We start from the raw sequence: 17,261 nt of genomic DNA on the forward strand, positions 1-17,261 counted from the left end.
CTCAGCATTGGAACCCCCTTCAAAGAAGTTAAAAAAAAAGTCTAAACATCAGGACCACCAGTTTCCCTCTCCTCGACACTGAACGTTGAAGTCGCCCAGAGTCCATTTCTCCTCAATGCCATATGTCACCGCCTTTGGGGGCCATGGTCTGTTCCCCTCCTAGATGTCAAACTCCTGACTCGCCTCAGAGTTGATCATCTACTCCGAGTGACCATTGTTCCATTTCATCTCAGTTTCAAGACTCACCAATTCGTTTGATCCACCTTTCACCGATTCCAAGGATTCCATCACTGTCTACCCATCGACATCGATCCCCGATTCCTTCTGATGATTATGTTTATGAGGTTCCACTTCAGTGGGATGAACCAAGAGGGGACGAGCAACAGGTTCCTCAACAACCCTCCCAGTAGCCATCTTGCTTTCCATTCCTGTTGATGATACCACCACAGTGGAAACCCTGGGAACAACAGGGTCAATGTGCTCCATTCCCCTGGCCTGCCTTTAACCCACAAGAAGGGAGAAAGACCAAGGATAAACATGCACCGACTTGTATCAATGGGCAATGCACCTTCCCTCTTTTCTGACCCCAAGGAACCAATGGAACTGGACTCAGAAGCTGAATCCGAAAACACATCCTTGATGATATCGTTGGGGACCCCTTGGTGCCATTCCCAACTGAGGACTTGAAACTGTATTCCAAACAGCTGATTTGCATGGCCAAATCCTTGGAAAAACACATCCTTGTCTTCACCTGATTATATCGTTGGGGACCCCTTGGCGCCATTCCCAGCTGAGGACTTGAAACTCTATTCCAAACAACTGATTCGCATGGCCAAATCCTTGGGCCTCCAATACATGTCCACAGAACATATCTATTGAGGACATTTTGGCTTGCACTAATTGGTTACATTGTTTTTATGCCAATAAAGGTATTTGGATTGGATCGGTTACATTGTTACTTTCTGGACGACAACTGGAAGATGCACAAAAGTAACACTATTTACCACAAGTGCATATGCACTAGACAGGTTTTAATCTTAAGAGGCCTCATAAACATTCCTGTCCTGTCTATTAATTTTGTTTTGGAACATTCCTTTTGTCTAGTATTGACATAATCTTTGATATTTCTTTGTAACATGTGCCTGTATGTTTGACCTCTGAAGAAGACCTGATTGGACTGAAACGTGTCAGGTCACAATAATTGTTCCTTATATACTTGCCATTTGTAATTGTTAAGGCGGCTTTCATTGGGTCCTTATGTTTTTCAAGTTTTCTCAAAATAAATACATAGCAGTCTCTCCGCCCCCCTTTCGCCTCTGAAGTGAGGCCTGCAGCTTTCGCTGTTCTCTCTCTCCCCTCCCCCCACACTGAAGTGAAGCTGTTCCAACAGCGTTCCTGGCGCATGCGCAGGGAACGCTCTTTTAGTTTGGGGGGGATTTTAATATCCCCACGAATAGTTTTTTTAAGTTTTTAGATTTTTGTGCACATCTGGGGACTGCCCCAAGTGTGCACGAAAGTCTCCCTCCCCCCCAGGTGCCCCCGATGCACGGATTTAGGTATCCGCACGCACGGGGGCGACTTGGCTATTAGATATATAGATATTTTTAGTTATAAATTTATATGAGATTTTAACTATTGGCCCTTCACCAGTTTTTTCTTCTTCTTACCTTTCAGTTCTTGATTCTCGGGGAAGGTCTCCAAAGGACCTGCAGCTCGGATTATCTGTATTGTAGAATTTAGGCTTCTTTATTTATTGGGAGAAATCCTACCTTTCTCCCTCCCAGACCATAGAGTTTTTAAATTATTTGTTACTGTTAAAGGATGGTGGTTTAGCCTTGTCTTCTATTAAGGTTCACTTAGCTGCAGTTTTGGCCTTTCCTAATGCTATTGGTCCTTCTTTGGTATTTTCTGCCCCGGAATCTTGGAAATTCCTTAAGGGATATAATTTGTACCCTCCCTTTGTATACCCTCTCCAATGGAGTTTATCTCTTGTTTTATCCAAGTTAATGCATAAACCGTTTGAGCCTATGGCCACGTCTGAGCTGTCACTTCTTTCCTATAAGATCCCCTTTCTAGTGGCAATCACCGCCGCACATAGAGTAGGAGAGTTAAGAGCCCTGAGATGTGCCCCACCCTTCACCAAATTTCATGCAGACAAGGTGATTTATTTATTTATTTAATTTATACCCCGCCCTCCCTGTGAAGCAGGCTTCATCAGGCCGAGGCCTAGCTTGGACTTCTTGCCCAATGTGGTTTCTAGATTTCATAGTAACCAAGATATAATGCTGACAGTTTTCTTTCCTTCTCCTACTTCCGCTGCTGAATAAACTCTTCACACACTAGATGTCAGACGAGCACGCCCCTTTTATTTAAAGCATACAGAACAGTTTAGAAGGGACAAACACCTGTCTATTTGCTACAAAGGGGTTAATAAAGGGAACACTTCAATCAGTGTCTAGGTGGGTGGCGGACACTATCAAAACAGCATATAATACAGCTGACGTGCCATGTCCCATTGATATCAGAGCACACTCCACCAGAGCACAAGCTTCATCAGCAGCCTTCCTGAACCATCTGCCACTGGATGATGTATGTAAAGCAGCTACCTGGTCAACGCTGCCCACCTCCATTCGGCACTACTCCATAGATGTGGATGCCCAAAGGGAGGCATCTGTTGGGGAAGCTGTTCTTCAGTCTATCTTCTGATCATTCGGCTCACACCTGCCTCCTCGGTGAGTGAGCTTGCTAGTCTCCCATGTGGGACTGCACAGAAGCCATGATGATAAAACACGGTTGCCCTTACCTGTAACTGTTGTTCATTGAGTCGTCTTCTGTGGAGGCACACATCCCTTTCTCCTTTCCCCAAAGTGGGCTGCTTATCATTTCAAGTCAATTTCAGTCCTAATGGTGGTGAAGGGAGAACTGAGGGAGAACTGAGTGCTTGACTCACCCACATCACGTGACCCTTAGGCAGGAAAAAGGATACACTGAAGATGGAGGTGGGGAGGAGCACTCGCAGGCTCTAGAAAGATTTCTTGTAAGCTTGTTAGCTCTTCCACAGCTGATCTGAGACTGAGCAGTCCCATGTGGGCTGGCACAGAAGACCACTCGATGAACAACGGTTACAGGTAAGGGCAAAACCATTTTGTCATCGTCTCGGGGATTCTGGCATGTTTCACAGCAACTAATATATCTAAATTCGTAACAGTATCTACTGCACTTAGTTTTGTAGAAATTCTCAAAGTGTTATCCCTACTTTGCTCGTCTTTGATTTGTGCTGCAAAGATTTAACCCACCCTTACAGGATGAGGCTAATGCTGCCAGAGCACCTTATGATTCAAAATTCTGAGTTCAAGTTTGCTCCAGGAGAACTGTTTAGAGTTCAGATTGCAGATCTGTAATAAAAATAGTACAGTTCCAAGGATTGCCACTGTAATTTAATACCAAAAAATGCAGAATAAGTAATGGAAACACACACATTTCATCTGCATTCTGAAATGAAGCTACAATACCAACATAACACATTAAATCAGGTTTATCAACAGCCTGCCTCCCTAATGAAACACATCCGTTTCCCATTAGGGTGGGTTGCTTCTGATGGAAATCCCATCCTGGCTCCAAACTCAGCTGATGTCACTGCCACACCTTGTTTATCCTTGCCTGCACACAATCCTCTACAAAAGGTGCAAGCCCCAACTCATATAGCAATTACGGTTCTGCTGTGCTGCTCAGCACTAAGGCAGTCCCCTTCTCAACTCCCTCATCCACACAGGTAATGCGTGGCTGGACTGGGTGTCTCCAAGTCAAGTAAATCTCCCTACATGTATGCCACAGCAACTGAACGATATTCCTACAAGCCCTAGCTAGGACCTAACCAGTCACGAAGGGCCAGGCCTAATTATTCAATTCCCAGCCCCAACAAACCACGTGTAACAAGTGGAAACAGGCCCCCCTTCCAAATCCAACCTGAACAAAACCCTCCCCTCCAACTCCTGCTCAGCTCCAACAGCCAATTCCCCCTTCACCTGTGATGATGCCAGGACCAACTGTGTACAAAACAGGAAGAAGCGCAGAGCAGCTCCCAGTCTCTCTCCTCCCGGCTGCACTACGCACCTGATCCAGCCCATTACTTGCTCACGTTGAATCTCGTTTTCCATTTTAATGTCCATTCCCCCAGTTTGAAGAGAACTTTTTGGCGCTCTTCACAATCCATTTTGATCATAACCACCGTAAATAATTTGGTGCCATTTGCAAACCTGGCCACCTCACTATTTACCCCTAACTACAGGTCACGTATGAACAAGTTGAGAAGCACCAGTCAATCAGAATCTTTACTCCTTTGCTAGCTTAAATTCCCCAACTGGCTTCTAGGACAAATAGCCAGGACTTACATTTCTGGAAAACCATCAGAGTTTGGCAAGTCCCTATGAGAAGGAAGGTCCATATTCAGGTGTGGCAGTAATACATCAGCCACTGAGAACATTCCTTCAGTTGTACTTTTGCTGCCTGAACTTCGCACTAACAGTATTAAGCAGGGCTCTTTTTGTAGAAAAAGTCCAGCAGGAACTCATTAGCATAATAGACCACACCCAACAGCAGAAACTCATTAGCATATTAGGTCACACCCCTGACAACACAGCTTATTAGCATGTTAGGCCACACCCCCATGTTACCAGAAGTGTAGTCATCCAGCCACACCCACCTTTTGCTTCTTATTCTGTTTACCCTGTTTGTTGTCAAACAGGGCTTTTCTTGTAGCAGGAACTCCTTTGCATGTTAGGCCACACACCCCTAACGTAGCCAATCCTAATGCGTTTCTGCTGTTGGGTGTGGCCTATTATGCTAATGAGTTCCTGCTGGATGTGGCCAACTCGGGAGCCAGCCGGAACTCCGTTCCTGTGCGTTCCTGCCCAAAAATAGCCCTGGTATTAAGTGTTTCCCTCACATAGTGACAAACCTTCAAAAAAGAGAGGACAGACTCTTAAATATGCAAGACTGAAAGAGACACGTTTACCTATAATCTATACCTTCAGTTGAGTCCAGAAGCCAATGGGAAGCTACTGATATAGTACCTTACCACCACTGAGTGGCCATTGCTTGCTGCACCTCCTGAAGAGTCTTTTCCCATCCGTAATACATTGCTGTGGACCAGTCTCATAATAATGACTATGGCAGCACTTGATAGCGGTGGCAAATTACTTGCTCAATAAATTAGGCAGTAAGCAAATGTGTTTTGTATCAACTAGTGTGGTTTTCCTAACTTTGGGTACAAAGCAGGAGAAACATACCGAATGCAACTTGGAGAGGTATACTTGCCTGAACTGGGAGATGGCCATAGTTGACCTTACTGGTAGTAAATGCTGCCATGTTACTATGTGTAGAAGCACCAGCTCAGACAAGCAAGCAAGGATTCACTGACCCTATGCCAGTCCTCCTCGACACAAGTAGTTATGTACATGGAGGCAGAGGATGGACTGTCTGACGTTAGAATCTTTCTTGCTATGAGTAAGAATGCTGGGAACTTTGCAGCAGACTGGTGAACACACCCTAGTCAATGGTTGCATTTTGAGATCGGGGACCTAGCACAGTTCCACAGGGCCTGTAAAGCGGAGCTGTTTCACCAACGTGCAAATCCCTCTCGCCCCCCCCCCCCAGTCCTGTTCACGGTGCTGTCCATGACCTTTTCCCAGTGCCTGACTGTTTTGGATATCATCTAGGCACTGGAGTTTTTTGGAATGATCATTTAATAAGGCATGGGATCTGATTTTTACCTGCTATTGTTATTTATTGTTTTACTGTTTTTATTGTTGTTGTTCTTATGTTGGGAGCCACCCTGAGCCCATTTTTGGGGGTAAGGGTAGGGTATAAATTTAATAAATTTATAAATAAATGGTCCACAAGCCAAGCCAAGCCTTGGACCTCCCTGCTTTTATCACAGTCAACCTCAAGTAGCTGCTGAATACCTCCACAGTTCCAGTGGTCCAGCTCAGATCACACAGTTGAATGCTGTGTGTGTGTGGGTGTGTGTGTGCGCCCTGGAACTGACTTGATGACAGCATCAAACATGACTTGCATTTTCAAATGAACCTTTACAAAAACAACACATTACCTGATGCTCAGTAGCAATGCTGTTCTGTGAAGTTACTTCGCACTTTCTGCTGCAAGCAGTGAAGTGCAGAATAAGTAAAGTGATGTGTATTCATGTAGAAAACGCTCCTCAGTCTAGCAGAAATACATGCATCCCTACTACTGAGAAATCTCACTAGTTCAGTTTCTATTTATTTATGAACAGCAGCCACCCATCTACCCAGGCTGACACAGAAGGGCCAAGCAAGCTGAGAATAAGATCCATTTAGGAGATCTGTGTCCATTACTGTCACCTGCTCTTTATTGTTTCCTGTACCATGCTCAACTGGTTCTTCTGAATACATGTTAGCACCTTCCAGTTCATCTAGATGTTCACATCAAGTCTTTTAAATAGAAGACAATTATTTTAGCTAACTGTGTATTGGTGATAAGGCAAAAGCGATACAGGTTACTGAACAACAGGCCCACGACAACACTGGAGGTGTTCCTACTGAAGGATGAATAAACATTCCAGTCTGGCAGTACTATCACAGCTAAGGTACTTCTAAACATAACACTTCGGTGCAGACAAGGTCAAACAGAGCTATGTAGTATATATAGGCGCTGAAAGTGGCAGTCACCTGTATTTAAGACTGGAACCCATCTTGGGCAAATTTCCTTGGTGAAGAAACTTTTTAGAAAACCTTCCTCCTCCAGCTTTGGTTACTTGGATATCAGTAAATCATTTTTATAAAGACAATTTTTCTACTCTCATTCAAGCCCATCCCGCGTGTCTTCTATGGGACGTGCTGGGAGGCAAAGTGCAGCAATGGACAGATAGTAAAACTGGGTAGCCATTTGTGGCCGAGCAGCCAAAGCCCCTCCTACACAGCATCTATTGCCACCAATGATGTTTTTAACCTTGTGTATCCCTGCCTTCCTTCACCGGATGTGCACCATTTCATCTAAGAATGGTGTCTTCATGCAACCAGTACAGAGCTGATCCATCCAGAGGGGGGCTTCATGCTGCAGAGGGGTTCGCCGAGGGTAAAAGGTGAAGTTCACATCATAGTTCAGCAACAGCTGATTGACGCCATGTAGATGTCAGAGAAACGAATCAGTCTCCGAGAGAAGTAGGTTGGGTTGTGGAAGGTTCGGAAAATGCTTCCAAACTGGGGGTTAAACAGGTTTTTTGAAAGTGATCTGAAAGGAAAGAGTTTGAAATGATCAGCAGGTGGTGGATGTCCAACCATCTCGGCCTCCCCTGCTCATACTGCACTATTTAATGACCCTACAGTGCTAAAGAGATCTGCACGGCATCTTCTGGCGAATTGGATGCCTTATCGACCATCTAGCCAGCACCTACGCGGGAGGCACAAGGGACTACCTTGAACCGGCCTGGCCATCTTGTTCTGAACTGGTTTTAAACTGGATTTAAATTGTATATTTTAATATTGTTTTTACTGTGAAATGACCTGTTGTGACCTGCCCTGAGCCCGCTAAGCAGGGGAGGGTGGGATATAAATCAAATCAATCAATAAATAAATATCACCAACAATTTGGAATTTATCCATTAATAACTGCTATGCTACATTTCCCCAGAAGATGCCACTGTTACCCTCTCTTGAACATATTAGTCCTTCTTTGAAGGTGTGGAGCAGGGGTGTTGAACTCATTTCTTATGATGGCCGGATCTGACATAAATGAGACCTTTGTTACGAGATGAACTTAATTGTGAATAAATATTGGCTCACACAAGGACACACGCCATGGACTATGCTCACAAATCCACATGGACTTGGAAAGTGCTGTGTGTCATCTGCTGTGGCTGTCTGCTTACCTGACAGGCTTTTTGCCTGCTGTTTATGCAAATAGAGCTTCACACACACACACACACACACACAGCTAGCAGAGCATTATGGGAGCAAGACAACATGGTGGGCTCTTTGTTAGCAGAAAAGAACAACTTTTGAGTCGCATATTCTCCATTACTGAGAGACTGAGTGTCACATTCTGCAGAAACCTGAATCTGCATTTGAATCCGTTTCCTGTTTACAACGCCTTGGCAGGCTGGTGAAGCCAAGGGTCATCAACACAACAAAAGGAGATGCCTTGAAGATGAGAAGCCACACCCAGCCAAATGGTGCCAATAAGATAGAATATAGAATTCCAATATTGTCCCTCCCCTAGGGAAAACCTGCCCCTTTACACCTGCAACCAATCCAGAGTAACCATGGGTTGGACACAGAGAAAAGGTGGGATCCAAGTAGGCCAGCGCCTCCCACCTGGAGTATAACGCAGAGCACGCTTTTAATCTCTGCACTTTGACTAACCCGGCACTTGACTACCTACCAACCCCCCCCTTATCCTTCCCTTAAGGCAAGGCTCTTTGTGTGTGAACTCTCTGAGCTGTATAGCCTTACAGCTACAGAGATATTCATGCCCACATCAGCTGGGACGTTCTAAGCAGTGTGGAAGAGCAAGTAATCTTAGGAATCCTTTCCTTAGCCTCCAATCTTCAACTGCTACAATTCCAAGAACTTCTGAATCAGGCAAGTATTTACGAATACCTACCCCAAACTCCAAGTAACTAAGTAACTATTTTATATTCTTTTCTTTATTGCTAAAGGAACCTTGTATGTTTGAATGTATGATTCTGTTTTGTGTGTATGTGAAACCAAGTATTATTTAGTAAAGAGAACAACTGATTTTACAGACACCTTGTCACGTTGTCTCTTTGGGTTGGGTTCTCATTCGGATTCCGCTTTCTCTGTATACACGGGCCGTTACCCAATAGCCCTCGCTGTACATGAGGCGGTCTCGGCTAACACCTTGTTGGGCCAGGCCATGTGTGTCATAAAATGTAATACCAGGTACCGGAGATATAAACTTTATAAAGGACACAAACACAAAGATTTTTTTTTAACTTAAAATAAAAACATGCTTAAAACATTAGCTCTGTAAGCTGCAAACCTACTTTTAATTTATTGACATTCACCACAGAAATCTCATGCTCAGAGTTCGGAGTCTAGGACCCAAGTTAAAACATGAAATGGCTGAGTGATTAAGAGAGTCTGGCAAAGCAAGCTATGATGCAGCAGCAGCAGCAGAACTGGAAGCAGGAGATGGCCAGTTCCACTGCGGGCCTGATGAAAGCCCTCTGGGGGCCTCATCCGGCCGCCAGGCCGCATATTTGACACCCCTAGTGTGGAGACTTTAAGGAACAGGTGAAAAATGGCCAGCACTTTATCTGTCATCCCTCAAAGGTTAAACCATCTGTGCTCCCACAACTCTATCCAACCAGACCACATAAATGCTATTAGGTTTAAAATTCAATATCAAAGGGAGAACATTCTACAACATGAAAACATTTTGCTAGCTACAAATTGTTGCCATAATTGTTGATATGACTGTGATGTTTAACAGAGACACCAACTTGATGTTGCCATTTGTGGAGTATGGTGAAACAGATTTTTGTTTTAAGTGCATAAAGATAAGTTATAGCAAGAGTTACCTGATTTCCTGGCGTTCTTTCATCCACTCTAGAAGTACTTGCTTTGATTCAGCATCTTGATACATCTAAAATTTTTCAAAGGTTTAATTTTGAATATACATGTTTTAAAGATCAGTTGTCTATTACAGTAAATACCTGTCCATAAGTAGAAGCAACTTATAGGGTGCATGTGTGCATGCGCGCGCACACACACACACAAACACCTGTTCTGACACTGTTTTTAAAATGTTGCAGATGTCAAATTAATACACATTTGTGGGTAGATTCAGATGCCTTACAATTATGAACTTCTATTTTTGTAGATTGTGTTTATAAGTGCAGACTATGAAGTTTGTATCTTTGTTTTCAAAACCTGAACCACTTGAGATATGTATTAGATAGTAAATAGAACTTTAATGAAAGGTAAAATTAAAGTGATACTGACGTGTAGCACTATTTCTTACTTCATCCTCCATAAATAACATCAATAGTGTTTTAAAAGGCATGCATCACCAGAAATCTCCAATGGTTAACCACAGCTGGAGAAGAGGGAATCTCCCCGCACTGGAAAGTTTGTTGGGGATTGTTTGCATCATATGCCAAAATGTAGGTATTGGAAGAGGCCTTGCATGCCCCCCCTTGCTGTCTTATAGAAGTAGCAGGGAAGTCTACACTCACTCTTTTTTCCTGTACTAACTTACTTCTCCTTTGCCTGAGACTACGAGCTTTAGAACACTATTCTTTACTTCACCCTCCATAAATAACATCAATGTCGTTGAGTTACAGTGAAAGGCATGCATCACCAGAAATCTCCAATGGTTAACCACAGCTGGAGAAGAGGGAATCTCCCCCCACAGGAAAGTTTGTTGGGGAATGTTTGCATCATGTGCCAAAATGTAGGTATTGGAAGAGGCCTTGCATGCCCCCCTTGCTGTCTTATAGAAGTAGCAGGGAAGTCTACACTCACTCTTTTTTCCTGTACTAACTTACTTCTCCTTTGCCTGAGACTACGAGCTTTAGCCAGATATTGAGATGACAGCAGCAGGAATAAGGCAGATGTCCTAATCAGAATATGGCCCAAAACCAGCAGCTGTCAAGAACTGAACCAGAAGGTTCCTGACATTCCTTCTGAATGTGATATCACTGCAACCAGGACATTTGTTTAATGTAAGAACTATGGCAGATCTAATCATAACCACACCAGATGATGCATGTGTTACTGCCACCAATCTCCTGATCTATTTTACCTACATCCTCTCCAGAAGTCCTGTAAGTGCCTGTTGCCAAGTCAAAGAGTGCATGTATTGCTCTGTATTGATGATACGGATTTCTGTTTCCAGTTCTGGAACAATGGCTCCTGTCCTCCAACCATGGAGCAGCATAAGATCCTAACACAGAAGAAGGCAGCAAAGTGGTTTAACAGTATAAAGCTCTGCAATTCAGCCTTGCAAATAAATTACTAACAGTAGTCTATTAGTCCCACCTGCCCTTGCAATAGAGGCATATCAGTGCCTGAATAAAAGAGAGGCCATTCTCACCCAGCTGACAATAACCTCCCTAACTTGCCACAGGAGAGTATTTACAAGCCTGCTGTTATGACAGTATTTACAAGCCTGCTGTTATGCTAAAGAATGCTAAAAAGATCACCTAAAAATTACTTATCTGGATTTGAATCATCAACTTATGGGACATTTTTGGCTGTGGAAGGATGCTGCCACTACCAAAGTTAAGAACACAGTAGCATCCTGTGGCCATGAAACTTGGTTGTGGAGGACTGTTGTCCAGGATATGCCCGTACTTGATTCCAGGAGGCAGGCTTGACAAGGGCTCCACTTTCAGGTTTTACTGCAGAAGTTAGTACTTGAAAGAGGTGCTTACAACAACCCTTAAATGTTCCATACCGTTTGTGGACAGATGTTCTGAGGAAAATGCTTCCCTTCACATACTGTTTGCAATGGCAGGCTATGGCTTTTACTCACGAGCAGATCAAGCCTTAAACTGTTTCAAGTGGCCAATGGCATAGGGTCTATGTAGCTATTATGCTCCTTTAATTTAAAAATATCTACTCAGTTCTACTGAAGCCTCAAGGCAGTTTAAGCTCAAAACACCAAGCAACATATTCTAACACAAGTCTAAAACCTGTAGTGTCAGATTTTGGAGGAGCAGTCTTAGTCACATTCATTAGCTCAGCAAGTACATGCAAGATGATGCCATCTGCTTAGGACTAAGTCTATCATCTTGCTGTGCCAAGTGGGGACAGATGGGGACAGATGGGGAGGGGCTCTAGTTCAGTGGCAGAAGATCTACTTTGCATGCAGAAAGTCCTGGGTTCCATGCCCAGAATCTCCAGTTGAAAGGATCAGGTAGTAGGTGACGTGGACAACCTCCACTTGTGACCCTGGAGAACAACTTCTGGTCAGAGCTAGCAATACTGACCAACTGTCTAACTCAGTATAAGGCGGCTTATCATATCCATGGGCTTGGTAGCTGGGAAAGGTGCAATGCCAAGAACACCCCCACACACACACACACTGTGGATAAAAAGAAGGCATAGGGTATCTACATTTTTACTGTGTCACACTTCAAACATTCTACCAACCAGCCTCTCCCATTCCGTTTACCAAACCACGGTCTCATGGTACAGGACTGAGCCTACCCTCCAAACGCCAGTGAACATCTACAGGGAGATTCAGCTAGTAGGTTTCCAAAGGGGATGTTTATTTCATTTTTACAAGAAACACAAAGCATGATTTGAGCATTGGATTACATCTGTGTTCAATATTTATGTCCAGAAGTGACTAGGCAGAGAATGGGAGGGGTGGATGACCGACAACGAGTTCACACAAAAGCATCTCTATCTGAATGAGATATCAGAGAAGGTTTGTTTGGTTACCCCCTTTTCCACCTCCTGCCCACCCATGTTTTGCAGCCCACCCATGGCAAGTGGGCAGCTGACGTAAATGGGAGGGGTGGATGACCGACAACGAGCTCACACAAAAGCATCTCTATCTGAATGAGGTATCAGAGAAGGATTGCTTTGTTACCCCTTTCCCACCTCCTGCCCACCCATGTTTTGCAACCCACCCATGGCAAGTGGGCAGCTGACGTGAAGCTTTGCTAGCGTTGCAAGGGTGCCTTGATAATACGGAGGGTTTACTAGTCTATATATCAGGACAGGTTGAAAAGTGAACCAGCTACTCAATGGGATATGATCACATTGAAGAAAGAAGAAAAGCCACAAGACTAGATGCTTTCCACAAGCATATCAAAGAGAGTCACTGGGGGGTGGGGAGAAATTAAGATCTCCGTAGATTCTGACAGTAGGCAAACAACACCAAGCAGTACGGATAAAACAGAAACAGGAATTTCCACGGGGGACTGGAATACTCACTGCAAGGTCACTGTACAAATGGTCACCAAAATAAAGGACCTTGGAGCCACGCCAGCCTGTTAGCCGCAGAAAGTCAAACAGATTACCCTGAAAAGTAGGATATATAAAAGAGTGTGAGAATAAACCAAATACCTCATTCCTTTTTGCAAGAGAGAAAAAGATACCCGCTTTGTATGGCTGTCTTCGAAAGGTCAAAAGAAATAAGTACTTTGGTATTTTTTTTACAAAGCAAAGCCAACAAAGGAAAATATTTGTTCAGAATAAGCAGCTTATTAAAAAATGCTGTGGCTAGAGGCTTAGAATGTTCTCATGGGAACTTTGGTTTTCAAAGACTCATTTTTTTCAAATTTGACAAACAATCACATCATTTATACAAATTCATGTTCGACATCGCTTGGGAATATACATTACCAAACACTTCTGGGTTTACACACCAATTTATCCTGAAGTCTCATGGCAGGCAATGTGCTTAAGTCATCCATTTGCACTACAACCCCACGAGATATGCTATTGCTATTCATATTTTACCTTGAGACAACGCAGCAAATGTACTGATTTACCCTGCAATTAATTTGTGGCCAAGCTGCAATTTTAAAGCAGGTACTTTAGATCCAGTATGTGTCCTCGGGCTTCTTAAAAGAGTGTGCATGATAACTTTAGCTATGAGTCTGGATTGTGCACGGGCAGAGATTCTTGATAAGAATAAAACCCAATATGCTGCAACTGAGTTTTCCGTTGATGTTCTCCAGCATTTTGGGGGTAGAACAGCTGGTTGAATGAGAAGGCTTAGAAGCTCTTCTGCACACACCAAGTGTGCTATCAACAGTATTCAAAGCACTCAGTGGCATGGCATGACCAGAACCACATCTGTCTTGCAGTTTTGGAGGGCTTCTAAAAGAGAACTCTTTAGAAGAGCCTTCAGGTCCTTGAGGATGTCTTGAAAGACAGGGGAATCCTTCAGATTTTAAATGTTCTACTGTTTGTTTTTAGAATTAAGTTGTACGAATTTCACTGCTGCCTTGAATCCCAGTTATTTGGGGGGAAATAAACGTGCCAATTTGAATGGAAATTCTTATTATTAAGGACAATCATAAGACTGCCAACAATGCAGTGCTTCTGCTAAAATTGGAAGATTCTAATTTGTTAACCTCCTGCAAAGAACTGGAGCAACATAAGTAGGGAGCTGCTATCCAAGGTAATTATCCAACTGGGAATGTTCTGCATATGCAGCATGTGTACCAGATCATGTGGTATGATGAACTCCCAAAGCCTCTTCCTTCCTTCCCAGCCTTGTCCACATAACATTCCATTACTAACCCTGGAGGCATTTATTCATATTTAATTTGAACGACATTAAAATAATGTCCAAAATTCTGTTCCTTGGCTCAGCAATTAAACACAGCAGCATACTCTGAGCTTACTACTCTTAGGGCTTCATTTCAACCAGGATCCATCTCAGAAGCAGTTTGGAGTTCTACAGAACTCAACTGCAGAGCAGGAGAAGTTGGCTAACACCACTACACAAAACATCCTCCCACGATTAGCCTCCCAAGCTAGTAGCTTCTCTAGACCCTGCTGACCCCGGGCCTAAAAGAAATGAAAGACATAATCTATTTGCCCTACCACGTTAACCTAGAGGAAACATGCCACGATGTAGTCAAGGTTATTATTCTTCAGAAACAAAATCTTTAAAATAATTTTTAAAAGAAGAGACAACTGTGGATAGAATTTGGGGAGATTGTTATTCATCTCAGTAGAGACTAATCGTATCTAGTAGCCTTTATCTTTCAGCAGCAAATAACAGGGTTTAAAAACTGGAAGCAATTTCAACCGACTTCTAACAAATGAAAAGAATGAACCCATATCTGCACCACAGGGTTTAAAAACTGGAAGCAATTTTAACTGACTTCTAACAAATGAAAAGAATGAACCCACGACTTCTAACAAATGAAAAGAATGAACCCACAGAGCAAAGTGGGAAATGGCAGCTGTTTCCCACACACACACACACTAGGCTTGCCAAGTCCCCCCGGGGGGCGGGTAAACCCCCGCCCGAGAGGCCCGTTACCTGATGCCAGCAAATCGGGCCCTGGGGGGAAACTCCACCCCCTTCCGGCACACATCCCCAGCGTGATGATGTCACCCAGAGGTGACATCATCACGCTGGCCACATTGGGGGCGGGACGCTCTATGATTTGAGGGAAAACTCTATGATTTCCCCTCGAATCCTAGTGGCCCTGCCCCCAACGTGCCGACACGATGACGTCACTTCTGGGTGGTGTCATTGTGGCGGCGCGTGCACAGGGACTCCCGGAACAGCACGGGACTCCCCTGGGGTAAGTGAATTTGGACTTGGCAACCCTAACCCAAAAAGTCACAACCAAATTTCATGCTTGTTCCTATCCTTCAAAACAACCTCAGAAAATCCAGGCCTCCTTAAATATTAAGTCAGGAAGTGACGAGTTACCACTAAATAGTATTACCTGTTTGTAGATCTTCCCTTTTTCCAGTTTGCTTATCTTGTCCCAATGAAGTGAACCTCTTTCATCCATTTTTCTGAAAGGTCTACCAAAAAAAGAAAAATCAAATAATAATATTACAGGCAGTGTCCAGACACAGTTGCTGGACATGGGAAAGGCTAGGTCAGAACCCTGCTCAGCCATGGAATTCACGGGTAGTTGGGGGAAGGTCATTATCTCATAGCCCCCACTCCCAGAGGGTTATTATGAGACTACACTGCAGCTCTGCAGACCTTCCGGGAAAAATATTTGTTGGGCTTGCCTCCCACATTATTATTTTTAACTATATGTACAGTTACGACAAAAGGAATACCATAGCACAATAAAAGAGAGGTTCCTAATACTTTTTTAAAACAGAGGGAACACTTTGACCTTAGGCAAAAGTCAATTTGTACTGCTTATATTGCATGTAGTCTTACTGCTGTGGTGTGTACACATTAGCAATTCCATCAATATAACAGAAAGTAGAACTTTGGTAGAGGAAGGCAGTGGCAAACCACATCTGAACGTCTCATGCCTTGAAAACCTCACAGGGTCGCCATAGGTTGGCTGCAACTTAATGGCATTTTTTGCCACCACCAGAACTCTGGTGGTCATCAAGCTTGCAAGTTATTCAGCTACACAAAACAGGGGTTGCCCTATATCCCACTCCGGCTAACCAGTGGTGAGGGGTGCAGTGGGTACGGAATGTTTTCCCAAAATCCACCACTAATGAGGTTTGGCCATCAGCTTGTTACAAGAAGGTGGGCTATTAGCTCATAGAGCCACTACAAGACAAAATAAAACACAAAACAAAAAAAGTCACTTCACACATAACTTGAGGGAAAAGTTTACTTAGCAAATTATAGCCCCCTTCAATTCCTCAATGACCCCTTAGAGTTTTTAGAGGGAATAAATCCATGTATTTCATTCTAACACAGAGCTACTGAAACAAAAATTTAGAAGAGTCACAGTGGAAACATTTCATACTTAAGAATGTGGATTGTTTGAGAGCTTGTTGATAAGAGCAGCAGGAAGAAAGAAATTGGCTGAATAATTTGTAGCGAGTTACATAACACCAAAGAAAAAAATATTTGGGCACTGCATTCCGTTCCATTTCGTAGATGGCAAAGGCCCCAAGGTAACTGCCACAGCAGATCAAATAAAAACAGGGCAGCCAGGACAGAAAGTTTTAAGAACAACTGTGGATAAGCCTTTCTGCTGCCTGAAACTTATTTTCATTGGCAGGCACTGCGCAGAGCATCAGAGGAACTATTCTGCACTAGGCTGGGAATTCGTCTAAGAGGTGTCCCACACACTTGAAAAACAATTTTGTGCCAATCTGGGCCACATTTTGATAAAGCAAATATCTTAGTCTCTTGATCCTAGACCTGTTTACGTGTAAGTAAACACAGTGATTTTAAATAGCGCTATTACATGAGTTTGCTTAGGAGCCACATATTATGTACGGCTGCTGTCTTAAGAAATGACAATGCTGTGTTTAAGTATCCTCTCTTCCCCTTTAGCACTTACGGCAATTTATCAGAGTCATGAAACCATGGTGTTCTTTCTCCCTTCTCACACACTGTTCTTCCAGCAGCCAATTATGTAACATGGATAACTGCAAAACTGTGTGGCTGTATTTTCCGGTATCAGCTGCTTATTTAAGGTAATGCGCAGATTTGGACTTAGCAATATAAATAGCAAAGAAACATACTTGCGTTTATCAGTGAAGAAACTGGGCTTATCTGCTTGCACTATAACCATATCAAAGAGGTCTCTCCAGTTTTTGCCAACCATGTACTTCATTCCC

General features: G+C 43.5%; 1 protein-coding gene across 1 annotated transcript in view; it reads right to left on the bottom strand.

The window, feature by feature from the left end:
* Positions 1-5,875: 5,875 nt before the first annotated feature.
* The window catches only part of NT5DC2 (5'-nucleotidase domain containing 2), a 50,383-nt gene continuing 38,997 nt past the window's right edge, over positions 5,876-17,261 (bottom strand). The window contains 7 exon segments of the mRNA XM_015424793.1: positions 5,876-7,145; positions 7,148-7,269; positions 9,581-9,645; positions 10,807-10,947; positions 12,951-13,037; positions 15,434-15,515; positions 17,166-17,261. The exon segment at positions 17,166-17,261 is cut by the window's right edge and continues 6 nt beyond it. Coding sequence (XP_015280279.1) covers positions 7,009-7,145; positions 7,148-7,269; positions 9,581-9,645; positions 10,807-10,947; positions 12,951-13,037; positions 15,434-15,515; positions 17,166-17,261 — 730 coding nt within the window. The 3' untranslated portion in view covers positions 5,876-7,008.

Source organism: Gekko japonicus, unplaced genomic scaffold, assembly GCF_001447785.1.
Source record: "Gekko japonicus isolate JY-2015 unplaced genomic scaffold, Gekko_japonicus_V1.1 scaffold2880, whole genome shotgun sequence".
Classification (NCBI taxonomy): Eukaryota; Metazoa; Chordata; class Lepidosauria; order Squamata; family Gekkonidae; genus Gekko; species Gekko japonicus.